This window comes from Nasonia vitripennis, chromosome 5, assembly GCF_009193385.2.
Source record: "Nasonia vitripennis strain AsymCx chromosome 5, Nvit_psr_1.1, whole genome shotgun sequence".
NCBI lineage: Eukaryota > Metazoa > Arthropoda > Insecta > Hymenoptera > Pteromalidae > Nasonia > Nasonia vitripennis.
The window spans coordinates 24,945,278-24,968,022 of record NC_045761.1 but is presented as its reverse complement, the minus strand read 5'-3'; the positions used below and the strand labels follow the sequence as shown (position 1 = coordinate 24,968,022).

General features: G+C 45.0%; 2 protein-coding genes and 1 long non-coding RNA gene across 4 annotated transcripts; 2 read left to right on the top strand and 1 right to left on the bottom strand.

The window, feature by feature from the left end:
* The first annotated feature begins 1,303 nt into the window (after positions 1-1,303).
* LOC100122676 lies at positions 1,304-10,314 on the top strand. Its single transcript, XM_032600672.1, has 7 exons — positions 1,304-2,426; positions 3,283-4,289; positions 5,377-5,902; positions 6,222-6,679; positions 6,746-6,938; positions 7,012-7,265; positions 10,170-10,314. Exons 1-7 carry the CDS (start codon positions 2,412-2,414, stop codon positions 10,291-10,293), a joined length of 2,577 nt encoding a protein of 858 aa, XP_032456563.1. The 5' UTR covers positions 1,304-2,411; the 3' UTR covers positions 10,294-10,314.
* On the bottom strand, positions 10,244-22,197 carry LOC116738607. Its single transcript, XR_004345031.1, has 6 exons — positions 22,082-22,197; positions 21,900-21,982; positions 12,022-12,903; positions 11,674-11,950; positions 11,264-11,392; positions 10,244-10,354 (listed from the first exon to the last, which is right to left on the bottom strand). It is a non-coding gene; the product is annotated as an uncharacterized LOC116738607 (long non-coding RNA).
* Positions 12,378-22,638, top strand: LOC116738606 (odorant receptor 9a-like). 2 transcript variants are annotated; one of them, XM_032600675.1, is made up of 5 exons: positions 12,378-12,907; positions 12,972-13,071; positions 21,878-21,994; positions 22,055-22,210; positions 22,285-22,498. In XM_032600675.1, the coding sequence occupies exons 1-5, from the start codon at positions 12,399-12,401 to the stop codon at positions 22,351-22,353; spliced, it is 951 nt and encodes a 316-aa protein (XP_032456566.1). In that variant the 5' UTR covers positions 12,378-12,398; the 3' UTR covers positions 22,354-22,498. The 2 variants fall into 2 exon arrangements, with proteins under 2 accessions (XP_032456566.1, XP_032456565.1); XM_032600674.1 differs by having other exon boundaries at positions 22,055-22,638.
* Positions 22,639-22,745: the final 107 nt, after the last annotated feature.

Sequence of the window (22,745 nt, the reverse complement as noted above, 5' to 3'; positions counted from 1 at the left end):
AATAATACACACGCGACATACGCGTATACACACAGCAGAACCGACGAGAGGGAATACGCGCCGAATTAGGATCGCCGCTGCACTTTCCATTCTGAACCAGATCGCCGCCGCGTCTCTTTTGCGAGAGTTCGCGCGAGTCGATGCCTTTCCGCGTCCGCCGCCGACGGTTTCACCTCTAAGCGCTTATCGCTCGCGTGTATGTATACGTGCTTGCCTTTGCCTTTATGCGGCTGTTACTTCCTTTTTTTATTTTCTCGTTTTTGCGGGGATTCGGCGTCTCCGTTTCTTTTTCTCAGTCGCTGGTTTTGTGCGCGTGTGATTTGCGGTATTGGCTCCAGAGAGAGGACGAGTTTCGGGGCAACTGGATTGCCCAGGACGTTTTTGCGAGAGATCGTGAATGATGATGGTTTACGAGGGCCGGATGTCTCGGGAGAGTTATGATGAATGGGTGAATGAACGACGATTTCGGTTCCCTGCGCGGCAGCGGGTTATACAGGTTTTTTATCTCGAAATTTCGAAAATTTATTTATTTTTCGTTATTGTGTATAATTTCTCAATCACATACTCGGATTAAAAAAAAAGGGAATCGGCAGCCGTACGGTAAAAACGACTTTGTATCGAATGATAATCACGCCTCATTAAAAATCGATAGGGGGCAAACTCGTGCGTGTACAGCAATTAACAAGCATGTTCCGATGCAACCGGTGCACGGATAACTCCGACGAGATAAGTCTTATCCGTGTAAAGTGCAGATTTTTCTTTGCGCGGCAAAGATGTCACCGGGCATTTTCAAAACGATATCGGCGAGACAGCCTATATAGATAACTCTCCCGTCTGCCAAATCAGAGAACTCGAGAAAGTACTTTTGCGTCGAACGAGTGTAATTACAAGCCGCACGTCGTTGTGAATTTCTAAATTAATTAGTAAAATCTCTTATCGAATTAGATTTCTTTTCCGAGAAGGCGTCTGAAATCGATAATGTAGATGAAAATTTTCTAAAGTCGTGTTTATATTCTCATGCGTAAAGCAAATGATTTTTTTTAGCGCGCGACAATCGCGTGTGGCCGCGACCGGTGAGATCAGACCGAGCGGCGCTGGCTTCCACGAATCGAATTCAGGTGCGGCCGCCGGCTGAGAGAGAGAAAAAATTGGGAAGCAAATGCGCGCGCCGCGAAGAGAGAATATAAACGGGACAGCTGAGAAAGTGGAAGTGAAACACTAGTATCCTCGCGCCGCGCTGTATTATACGTATACTTACTTAATGCATCTGACGTTACACCTATAACGTGTGGGGTATATTTGTTACCCGATGCTTCGACGACAAACAAATAAATCACGATTATGACGTTGAATTAAAAAAAAAACACGCTCATTAGCGTCTGAATAAACACAATCGCAGGTACTAATGGCAGAACGCCATTGAAAAATGCATTTCCTGATGAGTCCAAGCGCTAGACTCTGAGCGGCGGTCACGCACCACAAAGCGCTTGTGCGAGTGTGTATACATCCGACGAAACGACTTCCAGCCTCCCATTCATCTATTCATGGGTTGTATGCGCGACGAACCCGTCAAAGGTTCATATACCGATCCCGTCGAGCGCAGGACAATAAAAGCAAAAAAAACATGATTAAACAAAAGTCGAGGAAAGTAGCCCGGAAAAAATACAATGCTCGCGGCGTCTATTAGTTTTAGAAATCGAATCGTTGTCAAACAAACGTACGATGATTTAAAAAAACGCAAATGGTAAAAATCACGAAAGGAAACCACTGCGCATCCACCGCAATGATTACCGATTTATTGACACCGGTCCCACGAAACTCTGCACCGGGGCCATTATCGGCCACAGTCTCCGTCTTTCCCCTGAGGCATCGGGCGCGCATTAAATCCTACCCCTCCTCGCTGGCATCTCTCCGCCGAAATCGCGTCCCTCTCACGGTGCAAGACAGCCTGTACACGTTTATTATATACACACATCCCATCCCGACCCCGCTCTTTTTCCTCGCCTCGTGTGTGTATGGCACATCGCCTGAAGGCTGCCGGCGGCGCTCGTCGGCGCGCGGAAGTAGGTCGGTGAGAAGTCGTGTCGCGGTCTCGCCGCAGCGCAGTCAGTCTCGCCAGGCTATTCCGGCAGTCAACAGGTGCACACGCACGTAAGCGCAGCGCGCCGACAGTAGTATATAGTTCTTGCACGTCGATCATCTTCGTTGTGGTGTACGAGCTTCTTTTTATCCACGAGAAATGGTGTACCGAAGATTTTGATTTTTTTTCGGAAATTTTTTTTTTTTTGATTCGACACTATCGATAGGAGAGCGGAGATTCTCGTTGCGGTATACGGTTACACGTGTGTACCAGCGAACGAAGAAGATCTTTTGGATCTGCAGACGGAGAGGATCTCAGGGCGACCGCGAGGATGGCGAGCTTCCAGGTAAGAGAAGAAAAGGAATAAAAAAGAAAGGCTCGCAAGACAGCTGCACTCCGACACTTAACATCGTTTCCCGCTATATAGTGTAATAATCCGCGAGTAGGCTACCGACGTTTAACGGCCCGCCGACCAGTTTATCCAAAAGGAAGAGCGATTTGCTTTTCTTCCGCGTCCTCGCTGGGGAAAGCGAAACGCGCGGGTTTCGGACGACGGACTCGGGGAAGAAGGGGCAGCCGGAATAGAAGTAGATCGGCTTAATTACGCCTGGGCGCGGACAATTAATGCGTGCAAGAGAGAGAGAGAGAGAGAGAGAGAGAGAGAGAGAGAGAGAGAGAGAGAGAGAGAGAGAGAGAGAGAGAGAGAGAGAGAGAGAGAGAATTTCTAGAGCGGAAAGTGTGGAACGCCGGGTTTCGCGGGGGGGCGTTTTATGGCTGGGGTTTACGCGTGCGATGCGCGGCTAGATCCTTCTTTTTCTTTACGGCTGAGTGATGGCTCTTTGATTGAGTACTTACGCCTGCGCAGGAGGCAGTAAAAGTTGTTGCAGTCTATTCGTTCGTTGGATGCTGAGGTTGAAGTTTCGAGAGTTTATGGAATTTCTAAAAGCTGTGTTTTTTTGCATCGCGCAGACAATGAGCGGATAAAAAGACATCCGACTTTTTGGGACTGGATTCTTGCCGTCTCACGAAAAGGAACGCGAAAAAGTGAAACCATGAGACAATACTAGTATCCGATACCAGTTTCGGTTAAAATTAGATTCTTACGTAGAGAAAAAATGCGAACCGAAGAAACTCGTTGTGGTACTCTATTCTATGAGAACAAATCGTAAGCTAGGTTTAAAAAATTTCATTTTGAATTACAGATCCTACTAGCGTTCGCGCTGCTGGCCGCAGCTGCATCAACCCCGACCCCTACGACCTCATCGGCGTCATCGTCATCGTCATCCCCGAGCGAGATTCCAAAGCCAAGTTATGCGCGCACGATGCTAAAAGTGTCCAGGAGTCTGCCTGGTGAGACCGAGGAGCTGAAGGTCCGCACCAGCGAGGGCAACCTCGCGACCCTGATCGTCAAGCGCCGCGAGAAATCGGTCTCCAACGCCCTGACTAGCCACATCTCCAAACACGCCGATCAACCCGAACCGTCGACCTCAACCCCAGCACCAACGACCACGTCCACGACCATCGGCTACAGGAATGTTGAGGTCGACCCGTGGAGTCGTCTCCAAACCTGGAGCAGCGTCTCGGACAACAGCGGCATCGCCAAGACCTCGCAGGAGATCGACTCCTCCCAAGAACCACGTAACTGGATTCCCCTGAATCGAGGCTTCGACAGCTGGCAGCCGGTTCCCCAACCCTTCAGCACCGAAGACCCTTCATCGTCCAGAAGAACCTCCTGGCTGGTCGCTGATCAACTCGAGGCTTCCCGGAGCTTCCAGACCATCCCCGCCGACAACGATTCTAACGAACGTCTCATCCGTTACGCTTTCCTCCCTCACGACCCTCCGAGACGCGCGACCAGGACAAACATTGGCGCAAATCTCATGAAAAACCGCGATGCCAAGAACGTCCCCCCTGAAGTTGTCATCAGGTCGGAGATCAACGTCAAGCCTCAACCTGGACAACCTGGACAGCAGACGGTCGCTCAACCTAAAAGATCTCCCATGTCACTCGACGCTGACGGCACACCCGTGGTTCACGGAAGAAGAGTACCCGACGAACCTATTGACAAAATCCAGGTCTGGAGAAACGCCAGAGTCATCAACGATCAGCTGGTCACCGACGACGTTGCCTCGCTCAGCTCCACCACTGTCAGAGGACTCAGCGACCAGGGACAGAGCTTCGAGAGCTTCTTCGAGGATGTGAATCGCAAGTAAGCGTTACAACACCAAATATTCTATCGAAGCTTAGTCACGCTCACGCATCTACTATTTATCGGCTGTTAATCTCTTGTGAAATCACCAGCGCACAAATCCTAACTTTGAAAAGCAGCTTGAAAAACGCGAACTTTCCGGGATAGCGTCTCTGAAAGCGCGCGCGATATGAGGAAAGAACGCGAGAAAGTCCTCTCAGCTTCGCGCGATCTTTCGTATTATACACGCGCGTACACCATAGCGCTCGGTCGTCTCGAATCCCATTTGCACGCAATTATTCCTTTTAAACACAGCCGCGCGGGGATTTGCATTTCTATTGGCAAACGGTGCGCGCGGGACTGGTTTTAAAACATAATTCTCGCCGGGCTGCACTTGCACCAAAGTCGCCCATGACCATACAGTATTTCTTTTAGGAATCTCCGGTATGCGCTCGTTAGTCGCGCGGGATTGAAAAATTGCTGCTTTTTACGGAAGATCGTTGGTTTTTGCGCCGTGAGACGGATTGTTGGCTGAAATACTTGGGTCGATGAGAATAGCTGGGCTAAGCGCTCATTAAAATTTATTGTAATTGCCTATTGAATACAAAACCGTTGGCGCGCGCGCAATGAGCTTATGATTATTTATGAACTCGCGCGTGATTAACTTTCACTTTTCATCTTCGGACGAGCTGCTACCGGATTCTTCTGGCGTCGCGGTCGTCCACCTCGGAAGATTTACTAATTAGCCGCGTTTTCGGACGTATGAAGATGTGGATGTTACGTTGGGATGCTTCGAGCAGCGTTTTCATGCAAATTCGTGACATTGAAAGGGGAACCTTTGGGCACGGTTGAAAACGGTAAAATTTTCGGGAGAAAGTGAACGGCTGCGAAAAATCTGTTGACGGAAAGCTGATTAGTACTTCGAGAAAGCTTGGCTAGCTGGATTTTGCAGTGCTTGTGAAGTTTTGCGGCTTGGATGATTGGTTTAGATATACGTTACCTGCAATTTTAATGGTGTGCGTGCGTGTCCGTCATTATTGCAAATATAGCTGATGATAGAGTAGATAGTATCGAAGGATTTATCTACGAAAAATTTATCGCTCCTCAGATACGGCAAGAACTCGGACGACAGCAACTCCAACAAGCCCAAATCCTACCGCAACTCAGTCCTGGCCGCAGAGATCTACGAGACAGCGGAAGACACCTATCGTCCCAGTATCCGCAAACGTATGCTCCAGCCCGAAATCGCCAGCGCCGCCGTCTACCCCAACTCCCGGGTCTACTCACCCCCAACTGAGAAGCTCGTGAAGGTCGGAACTCGCGCCCCTGTTCTGCAGTACGCCCACCCCGAACTGGGCGTTCAACCAGCCAAAATCGTGAAGAACGAGAAGCGAAGAAACGACGAGGCCACCGAAGCTCCGGCCAGACAGACTCAAACGGGACATCATTACGGAGAACACAGGATGAAGAAGAAGTACGTGCTCAACGACAAGAACGTGGTGGACTCTTACTCCTACAAGAATTACTACCCGAACCAGCATTTTTACGGACTGAAGAGACCCATGCACGAGCCGCCCTTCTGGGTCAAGATCTCCGAGGGTATCAAGAGTCAGTTTACCGATGGCGTCGCTAAGGTTGGTCGCTAAAGTTTATTTTAGGTGCTGAACAACGATGTGCTAATGGTGTCGGAAAGCCATATGTGAATTGCTGTACCGAATACATAAATGTAGTGCATGAACTATTCGGATTTTAAAGTGTTCATTTCTGCTTAGCTAGTTAGCTTTCATATAACGTGGAATCGTATTTCAATTACGCGATTAATAAAGAGCAATAAATATCGACTAATTGAACTACATACAATAATGAGACTATACTTGGAATCAGGGCGGAACGAATTTATTTAAAAAATTCTGAATTTCTAACAAATTTATCAACCAACCCTTCTCTCACCAGGTATCCGAGCTGACCAAGCCGGTATTCGACCCGCTCGTAGAGGCTACTCGCAAGATCTCGGAGAACCTTGGACTCTCGCACTCGCGCTCGCAAGATCCAGCCCAGGACAAAATCGGTAGCGTCGCCGCTACCGGTTCGTCGGTTCTGATCCCAGCAGTGGGTCTCATGGCTACCGGAGCCGCTCTGGGCATCGGCGCCGTCGCAGTCGGCCGATACCTCGACGTGGACGTGCTCAAGAGATCCAACAACGGCAACCCCGAGATGCAATTCGTCGACGAGGACAGTCAAAGGGCTCTGGGTGTCGTTCAGCAACTGCAGGAACAGGGCGTCATGCCGATGGAGGAGAACGGAAACGGGGCTGGCAACGGAAACGGGTACTACATTCTGGTGCAGGAGGAGGAGAAGGACCAGCGGGTGAGAAGGAAGAGGAGCACTGGTGCGGAAGAGGCTGATTCTAGGTAAGTGTCTTTTGATACTTCGAGCAGGTTATTACGCTGATCATTTATCATTTGTGACTCTTGTAGGCAAATGCAGCGCAAAGGTGCCGATGAGATCGCAGAGATCGTGGAAATCGACCTGCCCTCTCGATCGCTCGATGACGCGACGAACGACGAGGGCAACAACGTCCAGTTGTACAATGAAGAAGCTTTCGTCAAGGCTGTCGTTGATCAGGCCTTGGAGGCTATCACATCAAGCGCACAAGCGAACAAGAACAAAGTGAGTGATTTTACGCAATGTAACAACTTGAATTTCTCAAAAATTGAACGACTAATAAAATCTAAAACTAAAGCCGGCTCAAGCCGATTCGATGGAGGAAGTGACGATAACGAGGCGGCGACGAGGCCTGCCTGAAAGTGACAGCGAACTGAACGACGCGCTGCAGAATTTGGAGAACGCTGAGATAGCGGATGTCGCCGGCGGACACGTGGCCGGTGACTGGACCAACACGCCCTGCGCCAAGAGGCTCTTCTGCGACGCGATGCTCAAACGCGGATCCGACGCTTACATGTTCATGGAGAAGAAAATGGCTGGACTCTTGAGGATGTGAGTTACAGAAATTCTGTTGTTAATTAAACGGGCAGAAATATCTCGAATATTTTCATGTCTCCGCAACTGTCGTTGCAAAATCGAACTCGTAGGCAATAAGCGCTCCTCGTTAACTCGATTAGCCCAAATAATGAGCGCACGAATATCTCTTAATTAATTCTCAAAATCGCTCCGACCCCTCGTTCAAGCACCTCTTACACACACCAAGAAGCACAAAAAATGAATCACCGGGCGTTCCAAAAAAGTAAAGCACATTTCACCTTCTCTTGGCGAACTGCAATCTCTTTCTCTCTCTCATTCCCTTTCGACCAGGACATTCCAGCTTGGGTCGAAACGAAAAAAATTTGTCCCGTTAAGAATTTCAAAAAAGTCTGCGAACTCGCTGGGATATTAGTCCCATTCCGGATTCCGTCACATATACAGAGGGAAGGGAATTACGCTCTCGTTAAGAGCACCGGGTCATTGCGCAGCTTCGTCAGTAGAGGATTTCGATTATCGGAGCCGAACCAGTTTCTTGAGAAAAGAATGCGCTTATGGATACGCGAGAGTCGAGTTGAAAATAATATTGAAAATGAAATTCAAACTCCATGACCCACTGCGTTGTCAAGAATAAAAGCCCAGCTTCATCTGATCTTCGCAGCCCCGAAGGTGTGTATAATAAGGAAGAATGTGGACTCGGATAACTTTCCTCTCTGGCGAACGTGCACACGTACACCAATGCATACACTCGTGCGAATGCAGCTTTCGCCTCGCGCAGTTCATCGGCTCGTCCTACTGACTGATACTCGGCTCGACTTTTACCTCTCCTAGAATTAGCACAGTTTTCACTCGCACGCGCGTGTTGGGAAAAACTGGTGCTCGATTTATATAGAAGCATAGTGTGCCGATATCCAAGAGATTCGTGTGTCTTTTCTTGAGAAAACGAAACTTGACGACCTTTGTTTTGGTCGTCGTGGTTGACTTGGAGAGCTTATCTATAATGGATGGATTAGTGTGTATAGTGCGGTGGGAGTAAACGGGTTTAGGTGGATAGTTTCTTTTTTCGCGAGGAATTTATAGATAAACAACGACTTTCGATTTTGTCGTGGGACGTTGGAAAAATCGGCTGGAAAGTGATAAGAGGTTGAGATAATAATAGGTGCTGTGCAAATTCCTTTTAAAAAGCAAGGAATAAACATGCACTTTCATGCTTTGTATGCCTAGCTATAAATAGAGAATCAAAGCAACCACCAAGAAAGCGTCAAATTGAATAAATGAATTCCGAATAGATATCACGATCGGTCGTAAAATTAGCATTCTTTCTCCGGCGTATCCTTTTACATCCTAACGCGTGAAAGCGAAATCCCTCCTTTCTATGTGAGTATACACGCACCTTTTGCATTTCTCTACTGTAATCGATTTCCGTCGATTTTTTCGCGCGAAATTCCTGCATAATATATAGGTGAAACGAGTTTCCGCAGATCGTTTTCAGCTAATGGACGAGCGTATCGGCGAGAACGATCGAAAGTGCCTGCAACTATACACCGAGCGATTATCGGCTTTGACTCGCGCCGCGCGTGTACGCTTAATTGAATTGTTTGATTTGTCACTCTTGAAATGTATGTTAATTGCCGCGTTGGTTTAATTTGAAATTGATGGCTTTATTAACTTTCCTCTCTACCTGGTGATTCATCGCTGAAAAGTCGTTTTTTCAATAAAGTAACATTTCTGACGATCCTGAATCGTTTCTGAATCGTTTTATAACAGGAAAAGCATAAACTTTCACATTCTCCTGAATTCAGCGGGGAAAGAGCTGCCGGAAATTGCGAATCAATCGCCTTAATCTAAATAAATTTATCACCATCCGCGGGCATTCGGGTCAAATTCCCAAAGAAAAAAAAGTGAACTCGGCCGATCATCGTCATAAATCGAGAGACGAACTGCCCTCGGCGTTATGGAAATAACGAAAGTCACATCGCGCGAAGAGAAAAGGTTGCGCGAGAGCTGATGCACAACGCCGTTATGTAGAAATCAATGTGAATCGAAAGAAGTGAGTCACACGATCGGCACAAGTGTGCTTCATTTGATCGTTGATTTATTTGGTCCATTTGTCAAGATCGTTTCGAGATAGTTTTGCTTTTTCGCGCTAATAGATCCGTTAGAGATCGATCTCTTCGAGAAACACGTGTTGTACTCGTATCAAAACTATAACTCATCGTGCAGATCGTTCGCTGAGTGAAAGGTATAATTTGAAAACGAAAACGATCGGGTCAACAACACATTGCGCCGTGACATTTAATAAAATTAAAACGTTTATCGAGGAAAAAGTATTGTAGGGCCAATCAATAAATATACATCGCGCGGTACACGTACATATCGGCGCAGCAGTAACAGTGAGAGAAAGGTACCAATTACCTACATTGATTCAGCGGAACTGACAATTATTCAAGATTAATACTCGATTACGCCTTTTACCCTGTTTGAATGATCATTTATCAAGTTGTCAGCTGTACTAGTGTACCGAAATGGTACCTCTCGAAATACTTAAGCTCCGCGAGAGTGTCGCGCTAATTAGTGCTTTAGTCTTCAACACTCATCTATCATTCGACGGCTTTATTAATACCCAATAATATTCGCGTGTAATGCTACCGATTACTTTTTAATAGGTCGTACGCTAGTTCACACGCTGCGAAATTTCTCTCTCTCTCTCTCTCTCTCTCTCTCTCTCTCTCTCTCTCTCTCTCTATCTCTCCCTCACTTTTTCTCGATAGGTCGTTACGTCTGTGCCATTGTCCAATTTTATAATACAATTACGCGTATAGCATAGCCCGTAATCATTGCGCACTTTAAACAATAGTCAGCTGACTTTTCCCACCTATATTTTCGCGATCACGAACTAAATTTCTCCTCGTTTCTCACCAGGATCCAGCCGATCGCCGCAGCCCAGGTGTCATCCCACTTCGACGAGGTCATGGACGCGGTGAGGAGGCACGACTGTTCCGTTTTCTCCTGTCCTCAGGCCAGGCCGGCCAACGTCTTCTTCTAGAGCCGACGTATTCCGGTTCGCTGCAGCGGCCAGTTTTACGGAGACACACGACGATGCCGCTCTGCGCCAATCGAATTGGGTGAGGATAATGTTATTAATCTTTTTTTGCGAATGAATACTTAAAGCGATGTATTTTTTTTATGAGAACTCGATTCGTGATCGACGGGCTTCTGGTTCAAATTGTTTTATAATTTTTTCCGTTAATGAGGATAATTGCGCGACGGGTCATCGCTCTGTTGACGTTCGCTCGACGTATAGATGCGAAGTTTCTATCGAGTGTATTTTGGGACGAAACTTTCTACTTGTTCTCACGAGATGTAAACACCTTTTTGTTGATGAAAACGTTTAACGACGTTGGAATATTTGTTATTTTATCAGTGTGTTCTAACATTTAATCTTATTTTGTGTTTCAGGTCTTTTCACTCGTTCCTGAAAGGACTACGACTGTTGGAATGAATCTGTGCGATTTCCCCCGATTGCGGGGAACTGTACATATGCAGCCTACGTCGATGCGCGAATGTCGATATATCCACAGTTTTACGCATTTACGTCTTTTAATTTTAACTTATAAAGCTGGATGACTACTAAGGCAAAACAAAAGTCAAGATGATGTTTCTCATCCTTCCAATCTAGTTATATTTTACTATTATAATAATAATAATAATAATTATTATTATTATTATTATTATTATTATTATTATTATTATTGTGTGTACGAGCGTTGAGGCTTTTAAATTAAAACACGCGTTACGTTTTACGTTATGAAAGTTTCAGATATTTTTTATGCTTAACTCAAAATACGTACTTTTGTTATTTAAGTGTATATATTTATTAATTTAAATCTTATTATTATAATATTATTTTATTTTATACAATGTATTATTGATTATTGTTAATTCTATATATTTTTTCAAACCGCCAATAAATTTTATTAAAATACAGCTACCGTAGAAAAGATTGATTACTATACCTTGATGCAGTTAACTTGAAAGCATCTTATTCTTCTACGTTTTGATATATCTATCCATGCAATATTGCTCAGATAGTTTACGTGAAAGTTCAACGTATGTCGCATGTTATTAGTTGTTGTTTCAATCGCCTGTAACAGAAAATTATTCAAAATATAAACTTCGTAAAACCGAGACCCGATCATAAAGTGTAGTTTGCCCTCTGAGCTCAACAACGCAACTGAGGACATAGTGCACAGATCCAAGCTTGTAACGCATGCGTCCGACTGATCAGAAAAAGCTCAATTTACGCTTTCATAAAACGCTCAAAGATTGATTGCAGCGCTGGATTGTCTCCAGCATGCCCGATTAAATTTTAATTCGCAAAAAGCTTCGCGATAGCATCTTCTCCATACAAAAAATTCTACTATACCTTCGGTCTCACAGGTCTCTTTACTTAAAAATTAAAGCTCTCGATGGTATACACGCGCTGAAAAACGAATTTATCGTTGCATGCGCTACGTGCAAAATTAAAATCGTGCAGGGCTTAGAAACTTGGACGGTTGTTCCGGAGCATGCGTGTTATGGATTCTCGAGAGGTATGACCAGCTCAGTTTCTTGGCAGCACTTGGTGGTGGTAGGACGATTCGAGGGTATCGATATGGTGACGGATAGTAAGACAGAGTCAGGTGTGAGATTTTCGACGATATCTAAAGAGTTATTTAGTGTTTGAATATAAAATATAATTGTTCAAAGATTTATGTGACTTAGGATGTATAACCAATGACGATCGGATTCATAGGTTACGATATCGCGGTCGGCCCATGCCGATTCTTCCTACGTATTTTCGGCATTTGGCCCGATCCCTTCGTCGAGAGCAGCGCACTCGAGCACTTGCGCGCTTTGATCGTGTCCTCGACGATGGTCTTCTTTGCCACCATCACCCAGACGGCGAAAAACGTGCAGGTCTGGGGGGATCTAAACGTAGTCACGGAGATTTCTATCAACTCTGAAGTACCGACCAGTACTGCGGCTGTCAAAGTCGCTGGAATTTGGTACTACAGACGCGGTATGATATTATACTTGTGTTTTTTCTTCATTCTCGGCATTCGTATCTACAAAATATTTTAAATAATCGAATCAGTTGTAAGTAATATTATGAGATGCATAACATTTCTTAGCGCAGCCCTTCGAAAACTCATGATTCAAATCACAAACGATTGGCGATCGCCTCACGGCCCAATCGAGCTTGAAATAATGGAAGAGAACGCCCGGTTTTCACGTCTGGTCTCGGCGACGTGCATCTTCCTGGCAGACGCAACCTTCGCCGCACAGTTCATCATAGCTGTCCTCCGCATCGATGCCCAAAACCGTCTCCAAGCTAACGGTACCGATATCGATAGACCTTTGTACATGAGGGCGTCATTTCCTTACGACTCGCAAATTTCGCCGAATTACGAGCTTACGTTGGCCGGACAGCTGTTCTCCAACTTCTTCGCGGCCACGACGTACACGTCGATCGACTCGCTGTTCATAGTGTTGATGCTGCATCTTTGTGGGCAGTTGTCAGTTCTGAGACTGAAGTTTCCGGGGCTGAAAGGATGCAGCGGAAACGAGTTCGCAGAGAAGATAGCTTACATCCACAGGCGGCATGATCAGCTCACTGTGTAAGAGAAGAAAATTATGTTAGGTTACTGGATGCGATTGTTCAGTAGCATTATTTTTGTTCAGGTGTGCTAACACTATCGAAGAAGTCTTTAACAAAACATTCCTCCTGCAAATAATAACGTCGTCGTTCGTTCTTTGCATGCTGGGGTATCAAATAATGACGGTGAGCTTTTGTCGATAGTGTTACCGACGTAAGCTTGCTGAAATACAAACTTCTATAGGCGAGCATCTCAGCGCTACGGTTATGGAAACCGGCAGCGTAGGCTGCGTGCACGACGATCAAATGGGATCGATCGGGGCCGCTTCCCTCACCCCCAGCCGGTTACGGCTGATTAATTGGTGAGGCCCGGAACAGACGAAAACTTGGGAGCGTTTCGCTGTGGCCAGTTTGCCCTAGGGAGATGCGTCGTCTGGAAGGGTAGCCTGCTTTGTAGTAGCGGCTCGCTTGTATTTCGGGGACAGCTAACTTACGAAGGAAGCATTTTAGATGTCGCGGGTAATATTTGGTTGATAGTGTTCGCGTATAGTAATAATATAATTTGTAATTACTGTTCTCGGCGTGGGTTTTCTCCTCGTGAGACAATACGTGGAGTTTTCCCCACGTCACAGACTTCGGTCTGGACAAATGTGGGAACAGTAAGCGCGCGATTTATGTATATTTTTTCGGCTGCAGAGAGTGTACAGGACAAAGGTCGAGTTGTGCCGCGCACGTGAGGCCGCGTTGTTTTCGGGTTTGAGTTTTATGGCTTTTCCTCGTAGGAAAAGTATGTAGGCTCGAATTCGAATCTCGAGTAAGCGCATCTGACCAGCATAGCATCGGCTCGAGCGTGGGCCCGCGCTGTTGAGCCGAGCTGTGCGGCGCGGATGTTGGGCTCGAGTTTTATGGCGGATCGGATTAGCGCGGGCGGCGGGGACAGCTTCGACAACGAGTGCTTTGTTTTAGAGTTTTTGTGTGGATGAGTGTGGAGAAGGGAAATTTGGAAATTCCCAGCGACTGAAAAACGATCGGCGGCTAGCGGCGGGGTCGAGCGTCGATCGTCTGCGAGGACGGCTGCGGGGGAGTCAGTCGAGAGCTGAACTCCGAGCAGTGCGCTTCGCAATTTGTATTTTTGAATATAATTTATATTTCTTTTCTGATTTTATTTGTGTTTAAATTATTCTATCCTTTCTTCGCAAATTACGCGAGAATACTCTCGTGAGTATTAACATTTTGGTGCCGAAACCCGGGAATTTGCGGGAGAATAGTGCGTAATTTGTGTAGAAAAAAGATAAGCGAGAAACTTCAACGAGCTGTTAGCACAGTGTGTGCCGATCATTCCACTTTGTCGCCGATCACCTGCGCTGCTGTCAGCCGAGGAGAGAGAGAGTGAGGATTCATTGTGTCACGAAGCCAGCAGAGAAAAAGGCAAGAAGATGAATAAGCTAGCCGTGAGTAAAGGGAAAAAGGCAGCAGGAAAAGCGGTGCCGACGGGCAAGGCGAAGGGAGCCGCGTCAATAGCGACGCGTGCACGTGAGCAGGCGAAGCGCACTGAGGCAGTAGCCACGGTTGCTGATACCGTCGTGGGGAAAGGTGCTACGAAGCCTGTCTCCCAGCGAACTTCAGCTAAGAGAGCGCGCAATGTAGTGCCTCCTGTCACCAAGCCGGTCGAGTCGCGGCAGCTTTCAGAAGGCCAGCATGTCCAGCTACATCGTACGCGCCTGCAGGAACCCGATACGATCGTCGCCGAGGTCGAAGTACATCAGTCACCTACGACGAAAGTCCACAGGCCAGTATGCAGCAAGAAGAATCATCAACCGCTCAAGCCGAAGTCAACCCCGACGACGGCACCCAAACGCGGGCGTGCACCAACTCGCACAAAACGCAGCAGAGCGCCTGTGGCTACGAGAGACGCAAGACAGGAAGGGAGATCATCATCGTTGCGCTGCCGTGTCCGTTCGAGATTAGACCGCGAAGGAACACCGCGTTCGGAGGAGTCCAACTATGGGAGTCCAACTATAGGACAGTCGTGTTATAGATCATGATGAAGAAAGTACCGAGTCGCTTTCGCCCCCGCGACGCGCTCAATTTGACACGTTTGGCGAGACGACTAACAACATCAGCCAGAAGCTCAATGAGCATCTGAGCGGTTTTTCAAATTTCAGGTTCAGACGAGAATGGAGCTTTGAAGATGTCAAAGCAGCGTTCGAAGCAGGTTTGGCAGCGCAAAGGCGCACACTACCAACACCGTGTCGCCAGCACGTTTCCGCTTATCGTGGATCACCGAGAAGGGACATATCTCCACCAACACCAACGGAGCAGCTCACCAGACGAGCGACTAGGCAAGGGAGCGAGTCGTTTACTCATGCAGTTTTAGCGGCTGAACGAGGACACGCTCCGCTTCATCCGACATCAACGGCGGTGCAGAATCGCTCGCCGTTTCGATCTACTGCAGCAGTGCGTGAACGCACGCCAACACAGTCATCGTCAGCGGCAGTGCGAGAGCGCACGCCGCCCCAGCCATCACCAACGAGCATGCAGTCTCAACCAACATCAGCGGTAGTGCGGGGACGCACGCTGCTTAGAACGACGGCATCTTCAGCGGTAGTGCGAGGACGCACGCCGCCTCCCACAGCGACGGCAGCGCGTAGACGCACACCGTCTCCCACAGCGTCAGCTCAGGCGGAGAGAGAGGCGCCAACTTCTTCGATCAACGGCTATCGGAGCGGATCAAAGCGGTTAAATGTAAGCGATGCGTCTCATACACTGTCAACCAAACGCGGTAGGATTCAGTTTTGCGAGCAGGAAAATTGCGAAGATTTAAGTAACGATAGTAGGGACAGTGAAGAGAGCGACCACGAACGTACGCGCGGATGGAGTAGAGGCACGCGGACGCGAGATACTGACGCTTATAGAAACGACTCTCGAGCCGAGGATCGGTTATCTCGCGCAATCGAGGACACCTTGGCCACGGTTAGAGAGTCGAGTTTATCTAATTGCAACACACAGTTATTGACACGAATGACGTCGGTAAAAACACTGCATACCTTTTCGGGTGATCCGTTTGACTGGATCCGATTCAAAAAATCTTTTGAAATGTCAACAACGCTCGGAAAATATTCAGATCGCGAGAACGTAACGCGGTTAGCCGATTCCTTAAGAGGAGATGCATACGACGCTGTACGCGCTCTCTTTATTTCTGGCAATAGTTCCGACGATATAATGCGTACGTTAGAGATGCGTTTCGGCAATACTGCCGTTATATTAGAAAAAATAATTCGTGAGATCAAAGATTTGCCGAGCGTGTTAGAGCGTAAAATTACATTCGTAGAGTTCGCTACGCGTTTACGTGCCGCCGTGTTAGCAGTGAAATCGTTAGATATTGACGAGGGATATTTAAAAAATCAGGAACTTGTCAACGGGCTACTTCGGAAGTTGCCAGAGACCATCGCTTATAACTACGGTAGTTACGCGATTGAAGAAGGGAAAAATATGCCGGCTTTGTTACGTATTGCAGAATACGTTTACAAGGAGGCAGAAATGAAGATTACAGCGGGCGTGGTCACTCTCGACACTTTGGATGTACCGCGGCATGCGAAAAATTTGAACCAAAGTACTCGCCATAGAGATAGAGGGGTGTACGTAATGAAAGAGAATGATAGGGGTACAAATGAAAATAATAAAACGTACTGCGTAAATTGTCAACGTAAGAGTCATTATATAGAAAAATGCGTGAGTTTTGAGAAATTGCCAGTGAGTGAAAGATGGCGTGTGGCAAGAGCGCATAAATTATGTTTTAATTGTCTCACGCGGGGACATTCGCAAAATAATTGCAAAAAGTCATCGTGTGAAAAATGTGGTCGAACTCATCACCTACTACTTCATGTTTTTAAAACAGCTTCAGATCAAAATAAAACTCTAAACAAGGAGCAAGAATCGATTAACGCTTTTCATAGTAATGCAGACTCAGCGACATGTACAGAACGGCAAAAATGACTACAAGATCGTTCTCTTTTAAAGTTCGTTCCACTTAGGATTTTTGGACCGCGCGGATCGAAGTTGATTTTTGCATTACTGGATGATGGATCTACCGTGTCATTAATAAATTCGAAAATAGTTGACGAACTAGGTGTCAAAAGTACTCATGTTAATGTATATTTGAAAGGTGTAGGAGGTGAAGATACGACCACATTATGCAGTAGTAAGATTAATTTAGAAATCACTGTAGAAGCTGCGAATTATTTTTTAAGAAATGTGTTAGTTGTAAGAAATCTTGAGCTTCCTTCACAATGCATAACGAAGGAAATTGTCAATCTTTGTGCGGTTAAGACAGGTATTAGGACAGATGAATACGAAGCAACGCCAGATATATTAATCGGACAAGACAATATTAAATTGATTTTAACACGTGAATTTAAAGAAATAGAGAAAAACGCATTAATAGTGTCGCGATGTTTGCTCGGATGGACAATTCATGGTTATCATTGCGCGAATTATTCGACATGCACGGTGTCAAGAAATGAACCAAAAGAAAAAAGTATACAAACTTCTCGATTCGATACAAAATTAGATAAAATGATTCAGGATTATTTTAATATTGATGGATTAGGAATAAACACTCGCGTAAAAGCAAATCGTGAAGATCGTCGCGCATTAGAAATTCTAGATAAGACTAGTTTTCATAACGGCAAAGAATGGGAAGTCAGTTTGTTATGGAAAAATGATGATGACATACTCGAGGACGGTCGCCCTCTCGCTTTTCATCGATTAATATTACAGGAAAAAAGAATTGACCGTGATATCGAGTACGGAAATTTATATTATAAAGAAATGGATAGAGCTATTGAGAAAGATTTTGCAAAAAAGGCGATCGCTAAACCGACCGGCCGGAGAGTTAGATTTTTACCCCATTTCGGAATTCGTCATATAAATAAACCAAATAAAGTACGAGTAGTTTATGATTTAAAGGCAAAATACAAAGACAAAAGCTTTAATGAATACTTATTAGCAGGCCCGGATCTTTTGAAATCTTTATTAGGAGTACTGATGCGTTTTCGGCGGTTTAGATACGCGATTAAAGCCGATATACGAGATATGTTTTTAAAAATCAAAATACGCGAAGAGGATCAAGATGCTCAACGTTTTTTATGGAGAGGCGCGAACCGAACGGACGCACCGGAAGAATATATTTTTACGTCGCTTTTATTCGGGGCCAAATCGTCTCCTTGTACAGCTATATATATTAAAAACAGAAACGCATCTCAATATCTATCTTGTTTTCCCGCGACAGCTAATAGTTTAATAGAAAATTGTTATATGGACGACTTTTTGGACAGTTGCGAGACGATAGAAGAAGCTTCGGAACGAATTGATCAAGTCATAGTTATAAATGAATTTGCTAACTGGGAAATGCATGGTTGGTCTAGTAACGCGCCGGAAGTTTTAGAAAATTTAGACGTTAGTAATGATTCAAATAACTTAGTGAAAGAAAATGTAAATGAACCGGTTAGTGAAAAAATTCTTGGTTTAAAATGGTCAAACTCCTCAGACGAATTAATGTTTAACTTTATTCACACAAAAATAAAAGCTGATCTTTATAGCGGAGAGAAAAAACCGACAAAACGTGAGTTTTTAGGAATAATAATGTCTATATTTGATCCTCTTGGGTTTTTAACTCCATTCACTATTCAATCGCGAATTTTAATGCAGGAAATTTGGAACAGTAAAATAGATTGGGACGAAGTTCTGAAAGAAGCAGAATTTTTACACTGGCAACAGTGGTTACGCGAGTTAGATAGGGTAAAATTATGTAGTATTCCGCGGTGTTACCAAAATTTAAACTGTCAAATTAGAGAAGCCGAACTTCACGTTTTTTGCGACGCGAGTACAAAAGCATATGCGTCGGTAGCATATTGGCGTTTTACATTAAATGATAATTTATTTCATGTCTCTATTATAATGACGAAAAGTCGCGTAGCACCCTTGAAACCATCCACTATTCCGCGTTTAGAATTGCAAGCAGCCCTTATGGCGACTAGACTAGCAAGTACGATTGCTAAAGAACACGACTTTAAGATCACGCGGAGAGTATTCTGGTCAGATTCGCAAACAGTATTACATTGGATTAAAAAAGATCCGCGAGAATTTAAAATTTTTGTTGCAAATCGTTTAGACGAAATTAGGGAAAATTCAGAAGTTAGTGAATGGAGATGGATTCCTACGAAAGATAATCCCGCAGATGACGCAACGCGAACCGCTCCGTACGCGCTAGATAAGAATAGCAGATGGTTCGCGGGGCCGCCTTTCTTGCGTGAAGTAGAATCTTCATGGCCGTTAGATAAAGATCAACTCAAAGTTAACACAGTAGATTTAGAATATAAAAACACTGAACAACCGATATTGACTACGACAGTAAAGCAAAAAGCAGTGATTGATTTTACACGATTCTCATTATATTCTAGGGTTATATCAACGGTAACGTTTGTATTAAAATTTATAGATATGAAATTAAAACGAAATAGATCTTCGATCGAGAGAAAAATTAACGCGGAAAATGTTTGTTTTAGAATAAGTCAATCAAGTTCATTTTTTGAAGAGTTGCGGGTTACTAAGCGATCTAATAAAATTCCGAAAGAAAGTAAAATTGCATCATTAAATCCGTTTTTAGATGATTCAGGTGTTTTACGTGCGGAAGGCCGGTTAAAGAATTTGTCGGGCGATCTTCTTTCAATTCATCCGATTATTTTAGACGCGAAAGAAACGTTTACTAAACTTTTAATTAAAGAGTATCATGAGAAGTTTTATCACGCGAGCCATGAAACTGTAATAAACGAGTTGCGTCAGAAATATTGGATTTTAGGTTTGCGAACAGGGTTAAAGAGTTTAGCATCGAAATGTATTATTTGTAGATTACGTCGTGCTCGTCCAGCTAATCCAAAAATGGCAGATCTGCCATCTTCTAGATTAGCGTATTTTTTACGTCCGTTTAGTCATTGCGGCTTAGATTATTTTGGGCCGATGCAAGTTAAGATAGGTAGAAGACGAGAAAAGCGTTGGGGCGCGTTGTTTACGTGTATGACAACGAGAGCCATACATATAGAATTAGCTCATAGTTTGACTACCGATTCTGCTATTATGGCATTTCGAAGGTTTTCTTCACGCAGAGGAACGCCTCTGTGTATCTATTCTGATAACGGTACTAATTTTAAAGGCATGAATAGAGAGTTAGCGACCGCGATCAAAGAAATCAACCGCACTGAGATTGACAGTTTTGCTCTTAAAAATAATATAGAATGGAAGTTTAACCCGCCAACTGCGTCGCACATGGGTGGAGTGTGGGAGCGTATGATTAGGTCGGTAAAAACTGCGTTAGCCTACGTATTAAAAGAACAAGCGCCGAGAGAAGAAGTACTTTTAACCGTATTAGCAGAGGTGGAACATAGTATAAATTCTCGACCACTTACGCATGTACCTGTAGATTCTCGCGACGAAGAGGCTTTGACGCCCAATCATTTTCTATTAGGTTCTTCTTCTGGGCAGGTTAAATTGACTAGATGTGAATTACAAGCTACGTGTCCTCGAAAACAGTGGCAAATCGCTCAATTTTTTGCTGATTCTTTTTGGCGTAGATGGCTTAAGGAATTTTTGCCAACTCTGATTCCGCGAAAGAAATGGCGAGATAGTGAAGATCCATTAAAAATAGGAGATTTAGTTCTTATATTAGATGATAGTGTCGATAGAAACGAATGGCGAAAAGGAATAATTATTAAGGTTTTCCCAGGGTCTGATGGTCACGTTCGCGTAGCTGAGGTTAAGACTGCGTATGGAACTGTCAAACGCCCGACTAGAAAACTAGTTAAGTTTGCAGAAGTACAAAACTCTTAGGTTTTGTACGGGGGGGAGGATGTTACCGACGTAAGCTTGCTGAAATACAAACTTCTATAGGCGAGCATCTCAGCGCTACGGTTATGGAAACCGGCAGCGTAGGCTGCGTGCACGACGATCAAATGGGATCGATCGGGGCCGCTTCCCTCACCCCCAGCCGGTTACGGCTGATTAATTGGTGAGGCCCGGAACAGACGAAAACTTGGGAGCGTTTCGCTGTGGCCAGTTTGCCCTAGGGAGATGCGTCGTCTGGAAGGGTAGCCTGCTTTGTAGTAGCGGCTCGCTTGTATTTCGGGGACAGCTAACTTACGAAGGAAGCATTTTAGATGTCGCGGGTAATATTTGGTTGATAGTGTTCGCGTATAGTAATAATATAATTTGTAATTACTGTTCTCGGCGTGGGTTTTCTCCTCGTGAGACAATACGTGGAGTTTTCCCCACGTCACAGACTTCGGTCTGGACAAATGTGGGAACAGTAAGCGCGCGATTTATGTATATTTTTTCGGCTGCAGAGAGTGTACAGGACAAAGGTCGAGTTGTGCCGCGCACGTGAGGCCGCGTTGTTTTCGGGTTTGAGTTTTATGGCTTTTCCTCGTAGGAAAAGTATGTAGGCTCGAATTCGAATCTCGAGTAAGCGCATCTGACCAGCATAGCATCGGCTCGAGCGTGGGCCCGCGCTGTTGAGCCGAGCTGTGCGGCGCGGATGTTGGGCTCGAGTTTTATGGCGGATCGGATTAGCGCGGGCGGCGGGGACAGCTTCGACAACGAGTGCTTTGTTTTAGAGTTTTTGTGTGGATGAGTGTGGAGAAGGGAAATTTGGAAATTCCCAGCGACTGAAAAACGATCGGCGGCTAGCGGCGGGGTCGAGCGTCGATCGTCTGCGAGGACGGCTGCGGGGGAGTCAGTCGAGAGCTGAACTCCGAGCAGTGCGCTTCGCAATTTGTATTTTTGAATATAATTTATATTTCTTTTCTGATTTTATTTGTGTTTAAATTATTCTATCCTTTCTTCGCAAATTACGCGAGAATACTCTCGTGAGTATTAACAGATAGCATGTGATTATTATTCATGTAGAACATTTAAAATTTTTGATAAATTGTCTCGATAGATAACAAACGGAAACAACATACCATTCATGGAACTCGTTTTTATGATCTACTACGTCATTTGCTTTTTGTTCATCACGTTCACGTACTGCTATATGGCAGAGAAACTACGCGAAAAGGTAAGGTTTGTTATTTTTCTGTCGAATTTTAAACGTAGAATTATCGGTCTGTTTATGCAGAGTGTAGACATTTCCGATGCAGCTTACCAGTGCGATTGGTACGATCTTACTCCCCAACAGTCGAAACAATTGATCATTATAATGTTGCGCGCGAGGAGACCGTTGCAGGTCACTGCTGGAAAATTCGTTGCGTTTTCTTTAAGCTTGTACTGCAGTGTACGTATATTCTGTCTTTTCCTTTTTGCTTCGAACTTCATCTCCATAAAACTCTTGGATTCCTTTCCTTTCAGATACTGAAATCGTCAGGTGGGTATATGTCTATGTTGCTTGCGATACAACAGAGGCTCGGAACAAGTTAATATTTATAATATTTTTTATGTGAAATGAACGTGCCACAATAAACTGATGAAATGTCTTGAAACATAAAAGTATTTAGTAATATGATAATACGATTTTTATAAATTTAACTGAATAAAAAACTACATTATAGTTTTTGAAAAAAAATTCTTTTTATAATCGTCATTGTAATTATCGTTTTAGTATAGATTCTCACAAATTTCAATTACGAATGCAGCAGTGTTTTCAGCATCACACGATGTTATTCTTCGTGCTAATGCAGCAACTCTGAGAAACTTATACCTGCCATAGAGAGCTTTTCTCTCTCTCGAGTAATCCGTCGTAGTAGTAGTTGCTACAATTTACATCTCGTATGCAGTGATTATACTGCTCTGCTGGAGCATCTCCAGCGTAA